The following is an 18,199-nucleotide window of genomic DNA, read 5'->3' on the forward strand; positions in this document are numbered from 1 at the left end:
TGTAGTAAATAAAGTGTAAAATTTTAATCAGACAACGGCAGGATGTAAGAAAGATATCCTAGATTCTGAATTTATTATCACGAACTGTATCTATGCTCTTCATCTAAAATCTTGAAAAGAAATAGTTTATTATTACATACAACACTTGTCAGAACAAAATATATATAAATAGGGAACAAAATGTACATGTCACAAAAAAGCATCTCATTTGAGTAATAATAGGCGATACATTTGATCTGCAATGCTGGAGAAACTGTACAGGATTATTAGTGGTCAAAAACACTGTTTCTAGAAGTTTCCGTCACTGACCCATGTGTGCAGTGAATTATAGAAACATCCACAGACAGACGCAACCGCTACAGACAGGGGGCGGGGCTTGCTGTTGTGGGCGGGGTCAGGGGTGGGGCCGGGTGCTTCACATCATCTTGAAAAATCCAGCCTTTGACCTAATACTATTTCTTCAGACATCCTGACATCTTCCGCAGTCCCTTCATCCGGTACAGCAGACCGTTGATAAAGTCCTGCGGTCAGAGAGAGATCCTGGTTAGGGTTTAGAGTGCTGTTAAAGTTTAAAAACAATGTTTTGCTTCATTTATTATGAAACACTGGCCGCTAAAACCATATGGTAATGTAACAAAGTTTATCTATTAAAAGTAAGTTGCACTTTCTTTTATGTTAAAATTACAATTTTAAGCCTAAATATGCTAATAAAATGTATTTGGATCACACAGTTTTAAAATAAAAACCACAAACTGTAAATATTACGTTCTTCAAATATTTATTAATAAACTATGACATTATTTTTTCCCCTTTTTTTATATATGACTGCCAAATATGAATCTCATTAAGCTTATTGGTTTGTTTGTGTTAAAACTGTGTAATGCAAATGGTTTAAAAAATGATATGCAATCCAAATACATAAATCTGAACTTTAGGCATACTTTTTTTTTTTTTTTTTTTTTTTGCAGTGCATTTGATTTTTAAGGGAATTGTCTTCATAATATCCATACAAAATAAATATTTACAAAAACTGATAAAGATGACAAATGACTAAAAGGAAAACAGAAAAGCCAAATCAAAATATTAATACATGCACTGATACTTTAATAAATAAAATAAAATATTATTATTAGATAGAAAGCTTAAATAAAAAAAACTAAAATGAAATAGAACTTCCCTTGTTTAGACGTTCCCTTGGCAACCAAGTGAAAATAAGCTTAAGTAAAATGACTAAAAGATAAGTGATTTCAAATATTAACTATTTATAATAATATCCAAACAAGTTCATTTAATCCAAATAGATTTTATATGAAATTTTATATGCCATTAAAAATACATAAATCTTACATTTAGGCCTAAATATTTTTCAGTGCATCTGATATTCTGGTCAATTTTCTTCATAATGACTGTAATATATAAAGCATGACTCATCTGTCAATAAGTGCATATGAAAACTGTTTGTGGTTATTTCCAGGTCTGAGTTTTCTCTTACCTCCTTTGGCTTTCCACATTCTTGCAAAAGCTCCTGTTAAAACACAGATCGGCAGATACAACATCTGTACTGTTTATCATAAAGTTATAGATGCATGCAGTCACATGATGCACTTTTGCACTGGTTATGTGTATGGTGTTATGATTGAGATGAAGCTGAACGCACATGCAGTCGAGATCTCTGCTCTGCATCTGTCAGCTCTAGAAGTTCATCGATGTCGATCTCCAGCTCAGGAATCTCCTCCTCCTGCACAGACAATCAATGACTCGTAACCCAGACACTGCATTTAATAATGCAACCACTCCTTTAATTGCAAAACAAATCTTTTTATAATTATGAAAGATATCGGTCCAGAGATATTGCTGATGCAATCAAATTACAAACTGCAGTGTGTCTAACTGAGAAATGATGTTGGAAATGCAATAGCAGTAAGAGTCAGGCTATTAAAGTCTAGAAGAAAATCTAATTGTGATAAAAAAAATGGATTATGGCCCAAAATAAAATAAAATAAATAAATAAAATAAAATAAAATAAAATAAAATAAAAAATTTAAATAAAATAATTTAAATAAAATAATTTAAATTAAATTCCAAACATATATTTTTCAATATATTTAAAAATGGGCAAAATGTATTTGCTAAAATATATTTCAAGGTGCTGTATATTTATTATATTTATTTTCTATCAATATGTTATGTTTGGGCAATTTCTTTGTACATTTTTGAAAATATATTTTAAAAATATAATATATTTTTAATATATTTTTAAAATCATTAAAAATATATATTTTCCCTCCATATATTTCAGTCCAAGAATATACATTCACATTTGAAGAAAAACTTTATTTGTTGACCTTTTTCTTATTTGTCAACTATTTTTTGTAGGCTACTGATTGGAAATGTATTTTCTTGCCACTTGAATACATTTTGAAATACATTTTGGTATATGATGGTTGAAACTAAAAATATTTTCAAAAATATATTTCATTGAGCTTCACAAGTTGCAATATATATTTAGCATAATTCCATATATAATTCCATATTAACACCATATTTGTTTTGTGATATGGTGGATAGTACACTGTGTTCTTATAAGTAATAAATAAAAAATCTATAGAAAAAGAGATAATGTCCTGGAAAAAAATGACCAGTACATTTTTCAAATGTATTTACATTTCCTTCATCCTTAAAAGACTGCATAATACAATGTGTATAGTTCAAAGTACAGGTAAAACACCTGTAAAAAGTCTATATGAACAATTCCTTCATATTACATTGAGCCGTACTTTTACAGACTTTCCTTAGAGTGAATATAATTTATGTCAGATATCATATATGGAAGATTATATGTTGCAGTTGCTAATAGTCTTTGAGTTTGAAGCTCAAAGCGTCTCTGCTGGAGTGTTTTAATGACATCCGATCTTAAAAGCATCTCATATTAGACCAATGAGAGAAATAACGACCCCCAGAGTGACGCCGCATTAAAAACCACAGCATTGACTTTAAACTCGCCGCACTAATTGCTGCTGGCATGAATATTAGAGGAACTTCTGTGTTAGCAGCTGCTAATTACCCCACGGGGCAGTTATTACAGCTGCTGCTTCTGTTAGGCTGACTTTATATTGTTGTAGTAATTCTTGTCATTTGTTCACACATAACAGCTTGTTGCATATCATCTTAATGTTTGGCAAAATGCTGAATGGTGTCCATTTAGAAGCCATTCTCAATGTCCTGAAAGCAGTGTCGTTATTAACTTCAACTAAAACTATTAAAAATCATTTTCGTTAATTGAAATAAAGCTGAAGTAATATAAGGTAAAACTAAATATTAGATGATAAACATAAACATTACAAACTTCAAATTAAAATGTTTCTTGACAACTAACTGAAATAAGCTGAAGTGCTGTATTATTACTAAAACTAAAACTGAAATATAAACAAATTAAAGCTAAATAGAAATATATATAAAAAAACGAATAAAACGACAAGCGCATAAATTTACTAAAACTTAGACTACCATTAAAATAAAACTGAAAAAATATGACATGAAAAAAACTTAACTTAACAACTAATTGATATAATATAAGTTGAAATACTAAAATTAAACCTAAAATAAAAACAAATGAAAGCTAATTCATGAAAATAAAAAAGACAAAAACACGTTATAAAAGTACTAAAACTTAAACTAAAATGAAAACTTCAAATATATACAAACTAAAAGCTAATTTAAATATTGCATTCATTAATATTTTAATAAAGCTGAAATGAAATAAGAAATATTCGATGAAAAACTTAAAAATTAGTGAAATGAAAATTAGTTTCTTTGACAACTAACTGAGATAAGCTGAAATACTAAAACTAAAATAAAGTTAAATAGAAAAAAAATAAATGACAAAAGCATAAAACAAAATTACTAAAATTTTAACTAAAATGAAAACTGAAAATATCATGCATTCTATCTTTATTTACTCAACCTCATGTTATTCTAAACCTGTATGACATGGTCGTTTTGTCCTTTTTACAGCTTGACAGCTCCTGATCTCTGTCTGCATTCATTAGATAGAGAAGAACAGCACAACTCTGACTAACATGAGAAGTCATGCAGGTTTGGAACAACATGAGAGTGAGTCAGAGATCAGGTGAATTCTGCTAATAACTGCACTAGAGGCACAGTAAAGGAGGGGTATAGCGTTAGTGTGTTGTGTCTGAATGAGATGAATCTCTAATGTGGATCCATTACTAATCTGATCTTCCTTCCTGGGTTTCCTGCCTCAGGCTCACTGCCATCAAAACACAAATACTGCAAGCTACATTCACTTATAATGTGGAAACCTTCTCCAGCAGCACTGATGCATTGGATCACTGACCCCAGAGAATATCAAGAGCTAATTAAATACACACTCATCTGCATACAGACATTTCAACGCTGGATAAAGCCAGGTTCAGAATTCTTTAATTTTGTTGACTTCTTAAAGGGACAGTACACCCAAAAATGAAAATTCTGTCATCATTTACTCATCCTCAAGTAGTTCCACACCTGTATGAATGTGTTTGTTCTGTTGAACACAAAGGAAGATATTCTGAAGAAAGTTTGTAACCAGGCTGTTTTGGGGACTTCCATAGTAGGAAAAAATATACTATGTAAGTCAACGGTGCCCAGAACTGCTCTGTTTCCCACTTTCTTCAGAATATCGTCCTTTGTGTTCAGCAGAACAAACACATTCATGCAGGTGTGGAACTACTTGAGGCTATAATGATGACAGAATTTTTGGGTGAACTGTCCCTTTAAAGATTTAAAGAGTTTTGTTGTTTGGAAGTGCTGCTAAACGCGAGAACACAGCCTTTAAAGATATGTGTTTTAACTCAAATAGATCAAATGCAATGATAAAATCAGTTGAATGATATATGAATAAGATAGTAATAACACACTAAAACTTGGTGCATGCAAATGCTGCTGAAGTGGAGAAAATACTCTGTAAATATGTATTATAATTGAAATCTGCAGAAGCAAAGATAAAGTGCATTAAGTTGATGCCTTAAAATCTTTTAAAAAGTCATTTCAATCATTCTTTGTCTAGTTCAGTCTCATATAACTTAGTTGAAATTGGTTACATTATTATGAGGTAATGTAAAAGCATAAATTGCCATGATTTATTGATCATATACATTTTTACAGTGATGAAAATTGTCTGCCAAAAGCATCATAAAATAATTACAGCTCTATAAAACCAGCAGGTCGAGTAAATAATCCCAGAACTAACTGTCCGCACTACTTCCACTGATGTTGTTTGAAGGTTGAATGTATATATATATATATATATGTCCTATAAATGTAGGGGCAACGTTGAGAGCAAACATTCTGAGAACATGTTTTTATGATGTTCTTTGTACTTCTTGAACATTATAAGAAATGTTTTGTAACCTTTAGATAGCATTCTAATCACAATAAAAAATGGACATTTTAACATCCTTAGAATATTAAAAGTTATGTTATATTTAGGGTCAAATAAAGTTAGCAGAATGTTGTAAGAAATGTTTTTGTAATCCTTAAATAAAGTTATAATCATGACAAGAAAAAACATTTCAAAACAATGTTTCCCCCAAAGTTTTTTTAACATAATTTGTTACCTGATGACTGAATTTTCATTTTTGTGTGAGCTATCCTTTAAAGTTGAGTAGGTGTGTGTGTGTGTGTGTGTGTTGTCTTGTAGTGTGTGTGTGTGTGTGTGCGTGTGTGTGTGTGTGTGTGTGTGTGTGTGTGTGTGTGTGTGTGTGTTGTCTTGTAGTGTGTGTGTTGTGTTGTAGTGTGTGTTTGTGTGTGTGTGTGTGTGTGTGTGTGTGTTGTGTTGTAGTGTGTGTTTGTGTGTGTGTGTGTGTGTGTGTGTGTGTGTGTGTGTGTGTGTGTGTGTGTGTGTGTGTGTGTGTGTGTCTGTGTGTGTGTGTGTGTGTGTGTGTTGTGTTGTAGTGTGTGTTGTAGTGTGAGTTTGTGTTTGTGTGTGTGTGTGTGTGTGTGTGTGTGTGTGTATGTGTGTGCCCCAGACATGCAATTGTGTATTTTCACACCAGACAGTAAGAAAACACCTATCAAGCGCTTAGAGCACAGAGCAACCCACTGCGAACATCTCATTTATCCTTTGAAATAGTTTCTTGAAAGTCAACTCATATTCACTATGTCATGTTAATAAAACCAAAAATGTGTTATTTGAAGTCAGGGCTGGGCAGAGTAACTGCAGGATCCAGTGAGGTCACGCATATATTAGAGATGCTCATGAATAATGCAGCTGTTGACACAGGGGCCGTACTGTTACAGGCTTCCACACGGAAGCGTCAGAGAAGCCAGAGTGAAACCCTTCCGTCGGCCCATCAAATATTCATCATCATCGCCAAAACGCCACTCCCAAACCACAGAGAGCTCAACTCTAGAAACCATGTGCCTGCTGCTTTAAAAGAGACACAAGCTAACCAGGAGCATGCAATATTCCAATATAATCTTATGAATAATGCTATCTTTAGCAAGACATTTTTCATTCTGGTCAATTCAGAAATGTTGGGTTATTTGGCTGTCCATAACATATTCTAAGAAAACATCCAAAAAACACCTTCAAGTGTTTATTTTATTGCACTTTTTTATCTCCTGGCTTCTATAGATTTAAATTATAATGCTTATCTTTAAAGAGATTTATCTCCACTTCCTCTCTATATTCTGAAGGTCTTTACAGAAGGGTTCATTATAGCACTTTATCTATTTGTGTAGATTTTAATTGCGTTATATATCTTTTAAGGCCTTAAGTTTTCATGCGTTCAGCAGCAATTACATGCACCAAATTGTAGAGTTTAATTCCTATCTAAAATCTGAAGGTTTTTATAGAGAGATTTGCTTGATTCATATATCATTCGCCTTACAGCATTTTATTCCTAAAAACATAGTAAAAAAAAGAAATAAATAAAGGAGGAAAATTCTGGCTCTTGACAATATTTTTCAGTTTATATGAAAAAGAGATATCCAAAATCCCCACCATAAATACTTTCAGATCTAATATGTCAACAAAATGTTACAAGAATTTTGAACCTGGCTTTATCCAACACTGAAAAACAAAATGATACCACAAGTGGTTGCAAGCAATTTATTTTAGCTACATTTAAATAATAAAAAAAAATGTTGAAAGGTAGTCAACCAAATCTGTTTATTTAAATGTAGCTAAAATACATTGATTGCAAGCACTTACCTTAAAATAAATTCAATGAATAATTTTTTCCAGTGAATGTTTAGTTTTTATTTATTTATGGTATATTTAATTAGGTAACGCCTCATTTGCCTCTTTAAACATAACATTTAAAAAAACTTGTAATACAAAAAAATAATAATAATTTGCAACTCTTAATGTAATCAATCAATTGAAGTATGGTGATGTCTATTAGTTATATTTTTTTGAGTATTCACCTGGTGTGTCTTGTCTTAAGTGTATATCTTCAGATGGATTACATCAGTGAAATGCACAAGAGTACCACAGTAAACATGAAAGTGTGCTCTTTAAATAGAGCTGCTTTAACATGTATTTAGGACACAACAGACGCCTTCCCCTCAAAGCCTGCTCCATTTAAATCCCCTTAAAAAATCCCAGAAGAGAAAGATATGTGTGAAGCAGTTCTTCTGTACAGTACATGGGTGTTTATCAGGAATAATTCAGTGCTGTGTCATCTGACGGCTACAGTAGAGTAAACACACACACACACACACCGATGCTGGACATCTGCCACTACCTTCAACACTGACCCTCTCTCACACACACACCATGCTGAAAGATCTGCACCGCTGAATGCTTGAATGTCCCACGTGTCCTTGAGTTTAATAGTAACAGGTCGGGGTCAGATATTAACCACGACTGCTAGGTGAGCCGGATATTTCAAATGTGGAGGCAGAAATGATTTCCTCTGTTCTTGTAATCTGTAATCTAACATCTGGCACTCTCTTCTATTCTAGTCTAGTCTGGTGATGGGTTTAGTGACCTGTAACTCACTGTTTCGGAGGTGATGTTGATAAATATTAATAAAGCACTCAACTCTCCAACAACTCAAAAACCTGAAACAGCAATTACATTCAAATCTAAAGTTACATTCAGCTCTTGAGAGCTGAATAATCAGTGATGTAGTTCACATATATTCTAACAGTGTTTGATATCTTGCTTTATTTACAGCTCTCTTTTGATGTTGAATTATATTCATTTCAGACTTAAATGTTCATATTAAGTATTTGTTTCTTGAGATATTTAATGCAGTTGCACGACCCACTGTGTGTTTTTATATGATTGCGAGAAATATACCCAAATAAAGGTACAAATGCATAGGAAATCTTTCATTTCTGATACTGGAGCAATGAGAAATTAATACTGGTTCCTTGATTCATGCATTACATTTAGTTTTTCAACTCATGCATTGCCTTGCATCATGCTCCATTTTTTGAGCTACAGGAACTACCTGTATTTTTCTGGTATAAGACAGCTTTCCACCAGTGTACAGCTGTCATATGCAAGATATCATATCACAAAAGCCCATGGTGCAGTTCAGCATGCTATCAGGGTGGGTTAAGATGGGAACTGAAATGCTAATTATCACAGATTAACTCCTCAGTTACACCAGAGAGTAAATGACTAATTATTCCTGTAGAGCATGGCGCTTGCAACACCAAGGTCATAAGTTCGATTTCCAGAGAATCTCATGGATGCAATGTAGGTAGTTTTTGGATAAAATCATCTGCCAGATGCAATTATGTAAATTAGTCCTAAAGCATTTATTATCTGTTTTGGACAAAGATGTGTTTGTCTAACGAGAAATCTCACTTTGCTGCATTAGAAATGCTGTTTTTAGTTTTGCTATACATTCAGCTCTGGTTTGATCTGGTTTAATCTTAAGCCTTTTCACACCAAGGATGATGACTATAATGATAACTAACTATAAAGTTAAATAATTCTTAAGTCCACAACTATAGTAATAAAATTATAAGAAATTAAAAAAATGTATGTGAAATAAAAACAAAACTACTGAAATGAAGTATATGATGCTAAAATAATCACTTTGAGAACGATTTTTCCCGCTGATGAACAATAAAAACTTTAAAAGCCAATCAGAATCCATCTAAAAGAGCTTGGCACAGAAATCGCAGGTCGGAGTGGACTTTATCGTTACAGTTATCCTTCTTAGTGTGAACGAGTCTCAACCATAAAGGTGCATGAAAAACATTCAAGGTTTAGGATTGCAGATTTCAGGTGTTGCGTGTGGTGTTGGGTGAGATTGGCATTAGAGCAGCTGTCAGTCAGCGGCCTGTGGGTTATAATCAGCACATGTGGGCGTCTGGATCTCACAGAGGGAATGTGGAGGAAAAACAACCCGATCTGTTCAAATATCATCACCTTCTCTCCTCTAATGTCACTGTATCCTCAGCGCATTGGAGTAAATGTCAAGTGCGATCACACACACATCCCATCATGCTGAACCAGCCAGAATCCTGTTGCCATGGCAGCACAGGATGCAGCGGATACAGTCTCTCTGATGTAACGCGGCAGATGTTGCACGTCTCCAGATGTCCGTGACTCGTCAATCATGATGTCTTATATATTTATTTACATGTCTATATTTATATTCATATAATTTATATTATAAATAAATATTTAATATGTAAACATAACATATTTTTCTGAAATATATACATGCATGTGTGTGTATTTATATATACATAATAAATATACACAGTACATTTACACTATTATATATATATATTTAGCACTAATATATATGTATTTCATTCTTGTTTTGTTTTATATATATATTTATTTATCAGTGCATTGTCTTGCCTTGTAGACGTCCGTTATGAATGCATTACAATAGATTTGTGCATGTTTTTTTCAGTCTGAGGAAGAAGTTGAAATGATTTTCTGTGTTAATCAACATCATGTTAGATGCCAGCGGTGGTGGTCCATATAAAGGCACTGAGACATTCAGCACTGCTCATACAGAGCCAGTCAATCTATACAGAAAAACTAGTGCTTGTGATGTTCCTCATTTGTAAGTCGATTCGGATGAAAGCATCTGCTAAATGAATGAATGTACGTGAAAAACTGCACAATTCTGAAGCTTTAACCAATAAACTTTCTTGGCTCTTCATAGAATAAAGTCTTATAAATGGGATTGTTAAAATATTCATCTACGATTACCATAATGTCCCTACTCAATTTCACAATTCAACCCAACTTATATGATCAAACAAGACATGACCACATTTAGTGCATACTGTGGTTGTACCATGGTAAAATAATGTATCTCCTCTACAAAACCTTCAACCGACTTCCCTCAGTTGTTCCTCCTGAGATTAAATAGAGATATTTACTAACATCTCCTGCTTCTCAGATGTTTCTCCAGAGAAAAAGAGATCTCAACAATGTCTCTCAAATTATAAGTCAGAGATCTCAATATGACCTCATTTCTCCTCAAATGATCTGAGCTGCTCCATATTCATGTCATAGGATGACAACTAGTGACTCGTTGAGGTCTCATGAGGAGTTTTAGGAGAAGCATTATTTTCTTGGGTCTGATCGTGCTGTAATGCGTCTCAGAGCGTCTGTCTCTCTGGATCTGTCTTACCTCGCAGTCGTACAGCAGGTGCAGCTGCCCGTCGATCCACTCCTCGATGTCCAGCCTCCTCTGGAGGTCTTTGCGGTTGTATTTGACCGTCAGTTTGCCCAGTTTGCGTTGGGCAGGCTCCTCCGCTTTGGTCTGAAACATCACTCTGGACTGGGTGCCGGGCTCCGACGCCATGCCTGCCACAACCTCACGCCGACGGGGAGAAGACCAAGAGACAGCAGCCTCTCTTTCTCTCTCTCTCTCTCTCTCTCTCTCTCTCTGTCTGTCTCACAGATTCAAACACAGACTCCTTCAGTCGCCGTCCTGCTGTTGTTTGCTCCTCAGTGTGTGTTTCTATACTGCAGTGTGTTTCTGACTCATGATCGTGGTGTTTCTATCCGACAGCCTCCTTTAGCGCCTGTCTTCTGTCTGCACTCTACTAACACTGACTCCCTCCCTCCCTCTCTATGTCTCGCTCTCGCTCTCTCTCTCTCTCTCTCTCTCTCTCTCTCACTCACTGTCTGCTGTCTTCATGTGTGTGTTAAGGAGGACCATAGTTCAACTTAAGACTGATAACATGCAGTAAGATTGGGGTCAGAGGCCAAAACACTTGTTTTAAAGCACTTGTTACTATTAAAAGAATTCATATGCGGAATTAAAAATGGCATTTATTTATTCATTAAACAAATGCTTTTATAAAAAAAAATGTTTTTACTTATTATTTTAATTTTAATAATTATAATTAATAAAAAGTTTAAGAACTTAAGCTGTTTTAATTCATTTTTAAATAAATTGTTTTAATTTACTAATTGTATGCTATTAATAGTTTTGTAAAGAAAATATGCTGTTTGCCAGTGCAAAACTCATCATAACTGTTATTGGTTGCCAGGGTGTTGCTATGCGGTTGCTGGGGTCTTCTGGGTGGTTGCTAGGGATTGGTGTCAGGTTGTTAAGATGTGTCTTTTAGTGCATTGCTATGGTGTTTGGGTAGTTGCCAAACTGTTGCTATGGTCTATTAGTTGGTTGCTTGGGGGTTGGTAATATGTTGCTACGGTGTTCTGGGTGGTTCTTAGGGGGTTGTTAAGCTGTTACTACGGTGTTCTGTGTGGTGCCTAGGGGGTTACTAAGCTGTTGCTAGAGTGTTCTTGTTCTGAATGGTTGCCAGGGTGTTGCTATGTGTTTGCTAGGGCATTGGTACAACATTACTAAGATACTGTATTCTGAGTGGCTGTTGGTGTGTTACTATGTGGTTTCTAGGGTGTTTTGGGTGCTTAGAGCTGTTGGGTAGTCATCACGGTGTTGCTATCCGTTTTCTGTGGTAGTTGCTAAGGCATTAGTATAAGGTTGCTAAGATGTGTATGCTGTTAATGTGTTGCTATGTGGGTGTTGCTAAGCTGTTGCTGTGGTGTTTTGGGTGGTTGTGAAACTGTTGCTAGGGTGTTCTGAATGGTTGTCAAAGTGTTGCTATGTGGTTGTTGCAGTTTGCTAGGGCATTTTGTGTGGTTGCTAGGGCATTGGTTTAAAGTTGCTAAAATATTCTGAGCGTCTGTTAGTGTGTTACTATGTGGTTTCCAGGGTGTTCTGGGTGCTTAGAGCTGTTGAGTAGTTGCCAGGGTGTGGCTAAACCATTGCTAGGGTGTTTTGGGTGATTGTTTGGGGGTTGCTAAGCTGATTCTTGGGTGTTTTGGGTGATTGCTAAGCTGTTGCTAGGGTGTTCTGAATGGTTGCCAAGCTGTTGCTATGTGGTTGTTACAGTTTGTTAGGGAATTGTGTGTGGTTGCTAGGGCATTAGTTTAAAGGGTTACACTTTATTTTGATAGTACACTTTAGAAATTCTACAAACTATAAGTAACTTTGTAACTACATGTCAACTAATTCTCATTAATTTGCAACTTCATGTCTACTAACTCTCAGAGTAGACTGGTTTAGGGTTAGTAGAATAAGTTTAAATATACTTGCAAAGTTTCTCATACTATGTTGTGGACCCATCAAAATAAAGTGTTAGAAGATATTAAGCAGACAGTCTACTAATACTCTTATGACTGCTAGTTTACATGTAGTTGCAAAGTTACTAAATGGCTGTTATTGTTTCTAGAGTGATCTAGGTGCTTAAAGTGTGGCTAAGCTGTTGCTAGGGTGTTCTGGGTGGTTGCTAGGGAGTTGCTTACTGTCTCAAGTGAAAAGAGTCTCTGTGATATCCACATAACTATATATTAGCACCGTTGAATTTGGAGCACACCTCGTTTGCTCAGACACTTTGCCCCATTATCAGAGGTAATGGTGCTTTCATTACGAGTGATATCCTGTGCCAGGAGGAAATGGAGAGTAATGGATGTGACTTTGCCCCATTTCGATTAAATGGGGATCAGCAAAGAGCCATATATGTCAAAATAACCTTCTCTTAGAAGCTGATATGTCAGTTGTCACTTAGAGCAGCAGGCCAGATCATAAAGTTTCCATTTATCGCTACTGAGCTCATTTTCCCGTAAGGCCTATGGTGCACAGAGAGAAACACTTGTTATCAATTGATGTGCTTACAGGTTACTCACAATATTTCAAGGATATTACAATGATTAATGTCAACAGTGCTGGGTAGATTACTTACAAAATGTACTCCATTACTGATTCCAAATTACATGACAAAATTGTAGTTATTAACTGTAGCAAGATTCAGAGTAAGGTAGGAAGAGGACAAGGTTGGCGTAAGGAGACTCGTGTGGCTTTATTCAATAACTCAAAATCACAAAGCAAAGGCCGCCTTCTTGGCACGGTTCACAAAAGCTCAGCGTTTCAAAATTACGCAGACTTCTCCAGTTCTCAGAGCAGTCCGTGTCCACGAGTCTCCATCCTGTCTCTGTCTCTCACTTCACTGTCAGAGGCTCTTTTATCTGGTCTCTCCACGCCAATTACTGCAATCAGACACAGGTGTTCATTATTTTGCACTTGATCTACTTACTCACCACTCGTCTCCCGACTTCGCTGAACCATGCCCCCCAGTAACGTAACCATTACTTTACACATTTTAGGTAATATAATCGGTCTACTTTTGACCAAACTTGTTTATTAAATTGATTTAAATAGGATAATCTTGTACCATACCGAGTTTCAAATGTAATATAATCTAATTATAGTACTACATTTTTGGAATCAGATGACATAATCCATATTACATGTGATCAGCACTGTCGACAGATAACCGTTGAGCTACAGATGTCAGAAAATGGCCAAAGAGAATGTAATAGTTTACTTGAATGTGTTTATTTTCTTTTGGGATCCATTTAAACCCATCAATAAGCTCATGTAAGGCTTCTTTTTATCTAGAGTCTGTATCAGGCTCAAGTATGACAGAAGCGCGGTCACCTGTGTCTGCCAGCGCAGATTATCTATATGTTCACCGGTCAGAAACCCTCCAAACATGCATTAGAAATCAACCATGTCTTTTATAGCTGCCGTTATCAGGAGTGTGAGTGATAAGGCCTGAAACTAAATGGGCGCACCTTGATAAATGATGGATGAGGAGATGCAGCAATGCAACAGGCTGGAGTTCTTTGGACAGAACAAAACTTGATATGCAAGAAACATGTTTATGATGCCCGCAGACAGTGCATCAAACATTGCTTCAAGCTGTCCAAACAGAATTCTGTGGTGTATTCCCATGTCAAAGTGTACAGTAGGCTGGACAAAAGACGTGCATCGGCTATTACAAAGATCCGATTTCGATAAAAACAATGACTGCCTCTTTTCCCTTTTGTTTTGTCAGGGCGTATCAATCAAGAGCAGCTCTGCTGCTTCTCCTGCCGATGTGCCGTCTGTTACAAACTCTAAATTATTGAACAACGTAGCTCATCTTTCACAGCCAACAAATTCATTCATCCGAGCCAAGACTCAAAAATAGGGCCAGCTGATGATACAGGGCATGCATTCCCTAGAAACGCTGTGCTTTTTAAGAAAAATAATAGATTTTCTGAAGAAAATGTTGTGTTTGTCCATCCAAAGCTCGCCAGCACCCACTAGGGTGTTTTTAATGGTTTCCAGGGCGTTGCTCTGCGGTTGTTAAGGTGTTGTGTGTGGTTGCCAGGGTGTTGCTATGCAGCTGCATACAGTATGTGTTCTGTGGGTTAATAGAATGTTACCATGCAGTTGTTAGGCTTTTGTGGATGATTGCTATGACATTGGTAGGGTGTTGCTATGCAGTTGTATATAAGTTCTGTGGGTTAACATGTTGCCATGCAGTTGCTAGGGTGTTGTGAATGGTTGCCAGGGCATTGCTCTGCGGTTGCTATGGTGTTGTGGATGGTTGCCAGGGTGTTGCTACGCAGCTGCATACAGTATGTTTTCTGCAGGTTAATATTATGTTGCCCTGCAGTTGCTAGGGTGTTGCGGATGGTTGCCAGGGCGTTGCATATGTGTTTTGCAGGTTAATAGTGTGTTGCTATGCAGTTGCTAGGATGTTGCTATTCAGTTGCATATGTGTTTTACAAGTTAATAGTGTGTTGCCATGCCATTACTAGGGTCTTGTGGATGGTTACCAGGGTGTTGTTATGCAGTTGCATGTGTATTATGAGTGGTTAATAGTGTGTTGCTATACAGTTGGTTGTTCTGGTTGGTTGGTTGCTTACTGGCCCAAATGAATGAGTCTCTTTAATATTTTAGTCTCTAGATTTGCCTCGAGTCCCTCGTTAATATGCTCAGAAGAGTCTGTCAGTGTATGTCAGTGATGTAAATGCATGAACAGCCTCACCACAGTGAATTTCAGTGCTTACATAACAACATTCACTGAGACTGAGGCTGATCTGCTGTGTGTGAATGTGTGTATATCTCTTTGTGTGTGTATGGTATCGCTCCAGGATGAGTCAGCGAGTGTTGGCTCTGTTATCAAAGCTCAACATTGTTGTCTTCAACACTCCCACAGACTCTTGAGGATGGTATTCAGGAGCTTTAGATGTCACTGCCATCTAGTGTATGCAGAGAAAACTGTAGGTCTTTAACCATTTTAGTCTTGTATTTATTGCAAAATGATGTTGTGCTTTTCAAACTACACTGAATCAGAATCAGAATCATTTATTGTCATTATACAAATTACAACGAAATTGTGTGCGATCCTGTATCAGTGCAAAAAATAAGATTTACAATTAAAAATAAATACTAAAGAAAGAAAGAAAGAAAACAATCGGATATGTATATATATATATATATATATATATATATATATATCTCAAAATAAATAAATATATGTATTACATGTCCAACAGAGAGTTTAGATTTAAACAAGATGGACTATTTCTCATAAGAGACATGTGTTCATTGAGTATTGCAACAGCCCTGGGATATGTGCTGTTTTTCAGTCTGTTTGTTTTTGTTTTTATTGTCCTGTCCTGCCGACCTGAGGGTAACAGTTTAAACAGATGATGTGCTGGATGGGATGAGTCTTTCAAAATGCTGCAAGCTTTTTTAAGGCAGCGGGTCCTGTACAGCTCCTCTAATGAGAGGAGCTCACAGCCAATAATCTTCTGTGCTGTGTTAACCACCCTCTGAACTGCTGTCTTTTCCTTGTCTGTGCAGCTAGCAAACCACACTGGAATGCAGTGCGTCAGCACACTTTCAATCGAACTTCTGTTGAAGGACACCAGCAGTTCTTTATCTAGAATGTTGTTTTTCAGGAGTCGCTGCTGTGCCTTCTTGATCAGCATAGTGGTGTTTGTTTTCCAGATAGGGTCATCATCCAAGTGCAGGCCCAGAAATTTTAAATAAGAGACCCTCTCCACATAGTCCCCATTAAAATATATTGGCTGAGGATTAGATCTGTTTCTCCACAATTATTTCTTTTGATTTTATGGTATTTAAAACCAAGTTGTTATCGCTGCACCATGATGACAGTTATGCACCTCATGTACGTGGACTCATCTCCCCCTTTGATGAGCCCAACCACTGTCATGTCGTCCGTAAACTTCACGATGTAGTTACTTGGGTGGGTGGGGGTGCAGTCATATGTGTATAGAGTATACAGTAAGGGACTTAACACACATCCCTGCGGAGAGCCGGTGTTAAGGCTGAGTTCTGGGGAAAGGTGGGACCCCACTTTAACTCTCTGTGGACGATCACTGAGGAAATCCTCAGTCCCGAGGCAGGTGGAGTATGGAAGACCAAGACTGAAGTTACCAGTCTGTCTGGAGTTAAAGCCACTGGCCGGCAGTAATTTAAACTTGATGAAACACTTACAGTGAGTTTTAGTGACAGAAAGAAAATGTCAATGGAAACATCTCACTTCCTGCATCAAATGCACCTCAAACCTCAGAAAGTACTGCAACATTTAGAGCAATTCAGTGGTAGTACTGCATGCATGCCAAGAAAATTGCATGTTTTACTGGTTCATTGCGAAAGCAACAGACACCAACAGCAACCACAAACCGGTCAGATGTTTAGGTGGTTTTTCACAATGGTGTCCCTGGAATGTTTGTTATATACAAATGTACATTTACAGTATGTTGATACTGACTGGCCATTTTGTCTAGCTGAGTGCTATTGTGTATCACACTGAGCTATGGAGTGAAAACAGTATCAAATCCTCCCACAAATGCACACGAGAGATCCACAGTCACGCACACAATCCACAAATACGTGCGTGTGGATCTCTCGCGTGCATTTGTGGGAGGATTTGATGCTCTTTTAGATATCCATTTTAAAAGTTGTCTGGGAAAAGTCAATAATTGCAATACACAGAAAAAGAATATGCAGATTAGCATGCAGTGTTGGGGTAAAGCATTACAAGTAGCATGAGTTAAATAATCAGATGACTTTTTTTCAAGTAAAGTAATGCATTACTTTTTAATTGACAAGATAAGTAATGCCAATTACTTTGTTTCCCATCGATTGACTGACAGCTCTCCTGTCCTCATGTCAGGCCAGATGAGAGATAGTAACGTAAAAGCAACGTAATGCATTACTTTACATAAAAAGTAACAAATGCAATTAGTTAGGAAGTAGCACAATATCATAATGCATTACTTTTAAAAGTAACTTTCCCCACCACTGTTTGCATGTATAGAGGATATTTATATTTATAGCAATGAGTAGCAGAAAATTCACATTTGCACGTTCATTTGAAATTTTTTGCAGAAGCTTCTGTGCATGAGAAGAATTCAGTCAATAAGTATTTAAAGGACATCACATCATTTGTAATAATATATCCATCTATAGTGATTAGAATATTATATAGTATATGATGTATTTCATTTAACATGAAACAAAATACCTAATACATCCACAAATGTTTTTGAACTGATTCTGCTTTGAAACTTGATATTTCAGCATCAGCATTGAGGTTTTGATGAAACTAGACATGAATACGTCTTTGAAAAGTGCTTTTTGAGGTGAATGATGCATCTGATGAAGGAAGTGAAACGTTTCCATCAGCTTTGACACAGACACTTGATAACGAAGTGAAACACATTTATAAAACATATTTAATAAATTAACCTTCATTTAAACAATAATACTGAAAAAAAAACATGATTGTTATTGCATATCAAAACAACTCCTTCCCACAAAATGTAGACAATAACAATTTTACACAAAAACTGTGTATTTCATGATAT

At 36.1% G+C, this 18,199-nt stretch overlaps 1 protein-coding gene across 2 annotated transcripts in view; it reads right to left on the reverse strand.

The window, feature by feature from the left end:
• The window catches only part of LOC306886662 (protein phosphatase 1 regulatory subunit 14B-like), a 12,045-nt gene extending 898 nt beyond the window's left edge, over positions 1 to 11,147 (reverse strand). The window contains exons 1-4 of one of the 2 annotated variants that reach the window (XM_079443960.1): positions 10,626 to 11,142; positions 1,658 to 1,738; positions 1,493 to 1,525; positions 1 to 521 (exon numbers count right to left, since the gene is read on the reverse strand). The exon at positions 1 to 521 is cut by the window's left edge and continues 898 nt beyond it. In XM_079443960.1, the coding sequence (XP_079300086.1) occupies positions 453 to 521; positions 1,493 to 1,525; positions 1,658 to 1,738; positions 10,626 to 10,799 (357 nt within the window). In that variant the 5' untranslated portion in view covers positions 10,800 to 11,142 and the 3' untranslated portion in view covers positions 1 to 452. Of the gene's footprint in view, positions 541 to 1,492; positions 1,526 to 1,657; positions 1,739 to 10,625 lie in introns of both variants that reach the window. The other variant, XM_079443959.1, reaches the window with a different exon arrangement.
• Positions 11,148 to 18,199: the final 7,052 nt, after the last annotated feature.

This window comes from Barbus barbus (genome assembly GCF_936440315.1).
Source record: "Barbus barbus genome assembly, chromosome: 20".
Taxonomy (NCBI): Eukaryota; Metazoa; Chordata; class Actinopteri; order Cypriniformes; family Cyprinidae; genus Barbus; species Barbus barbus.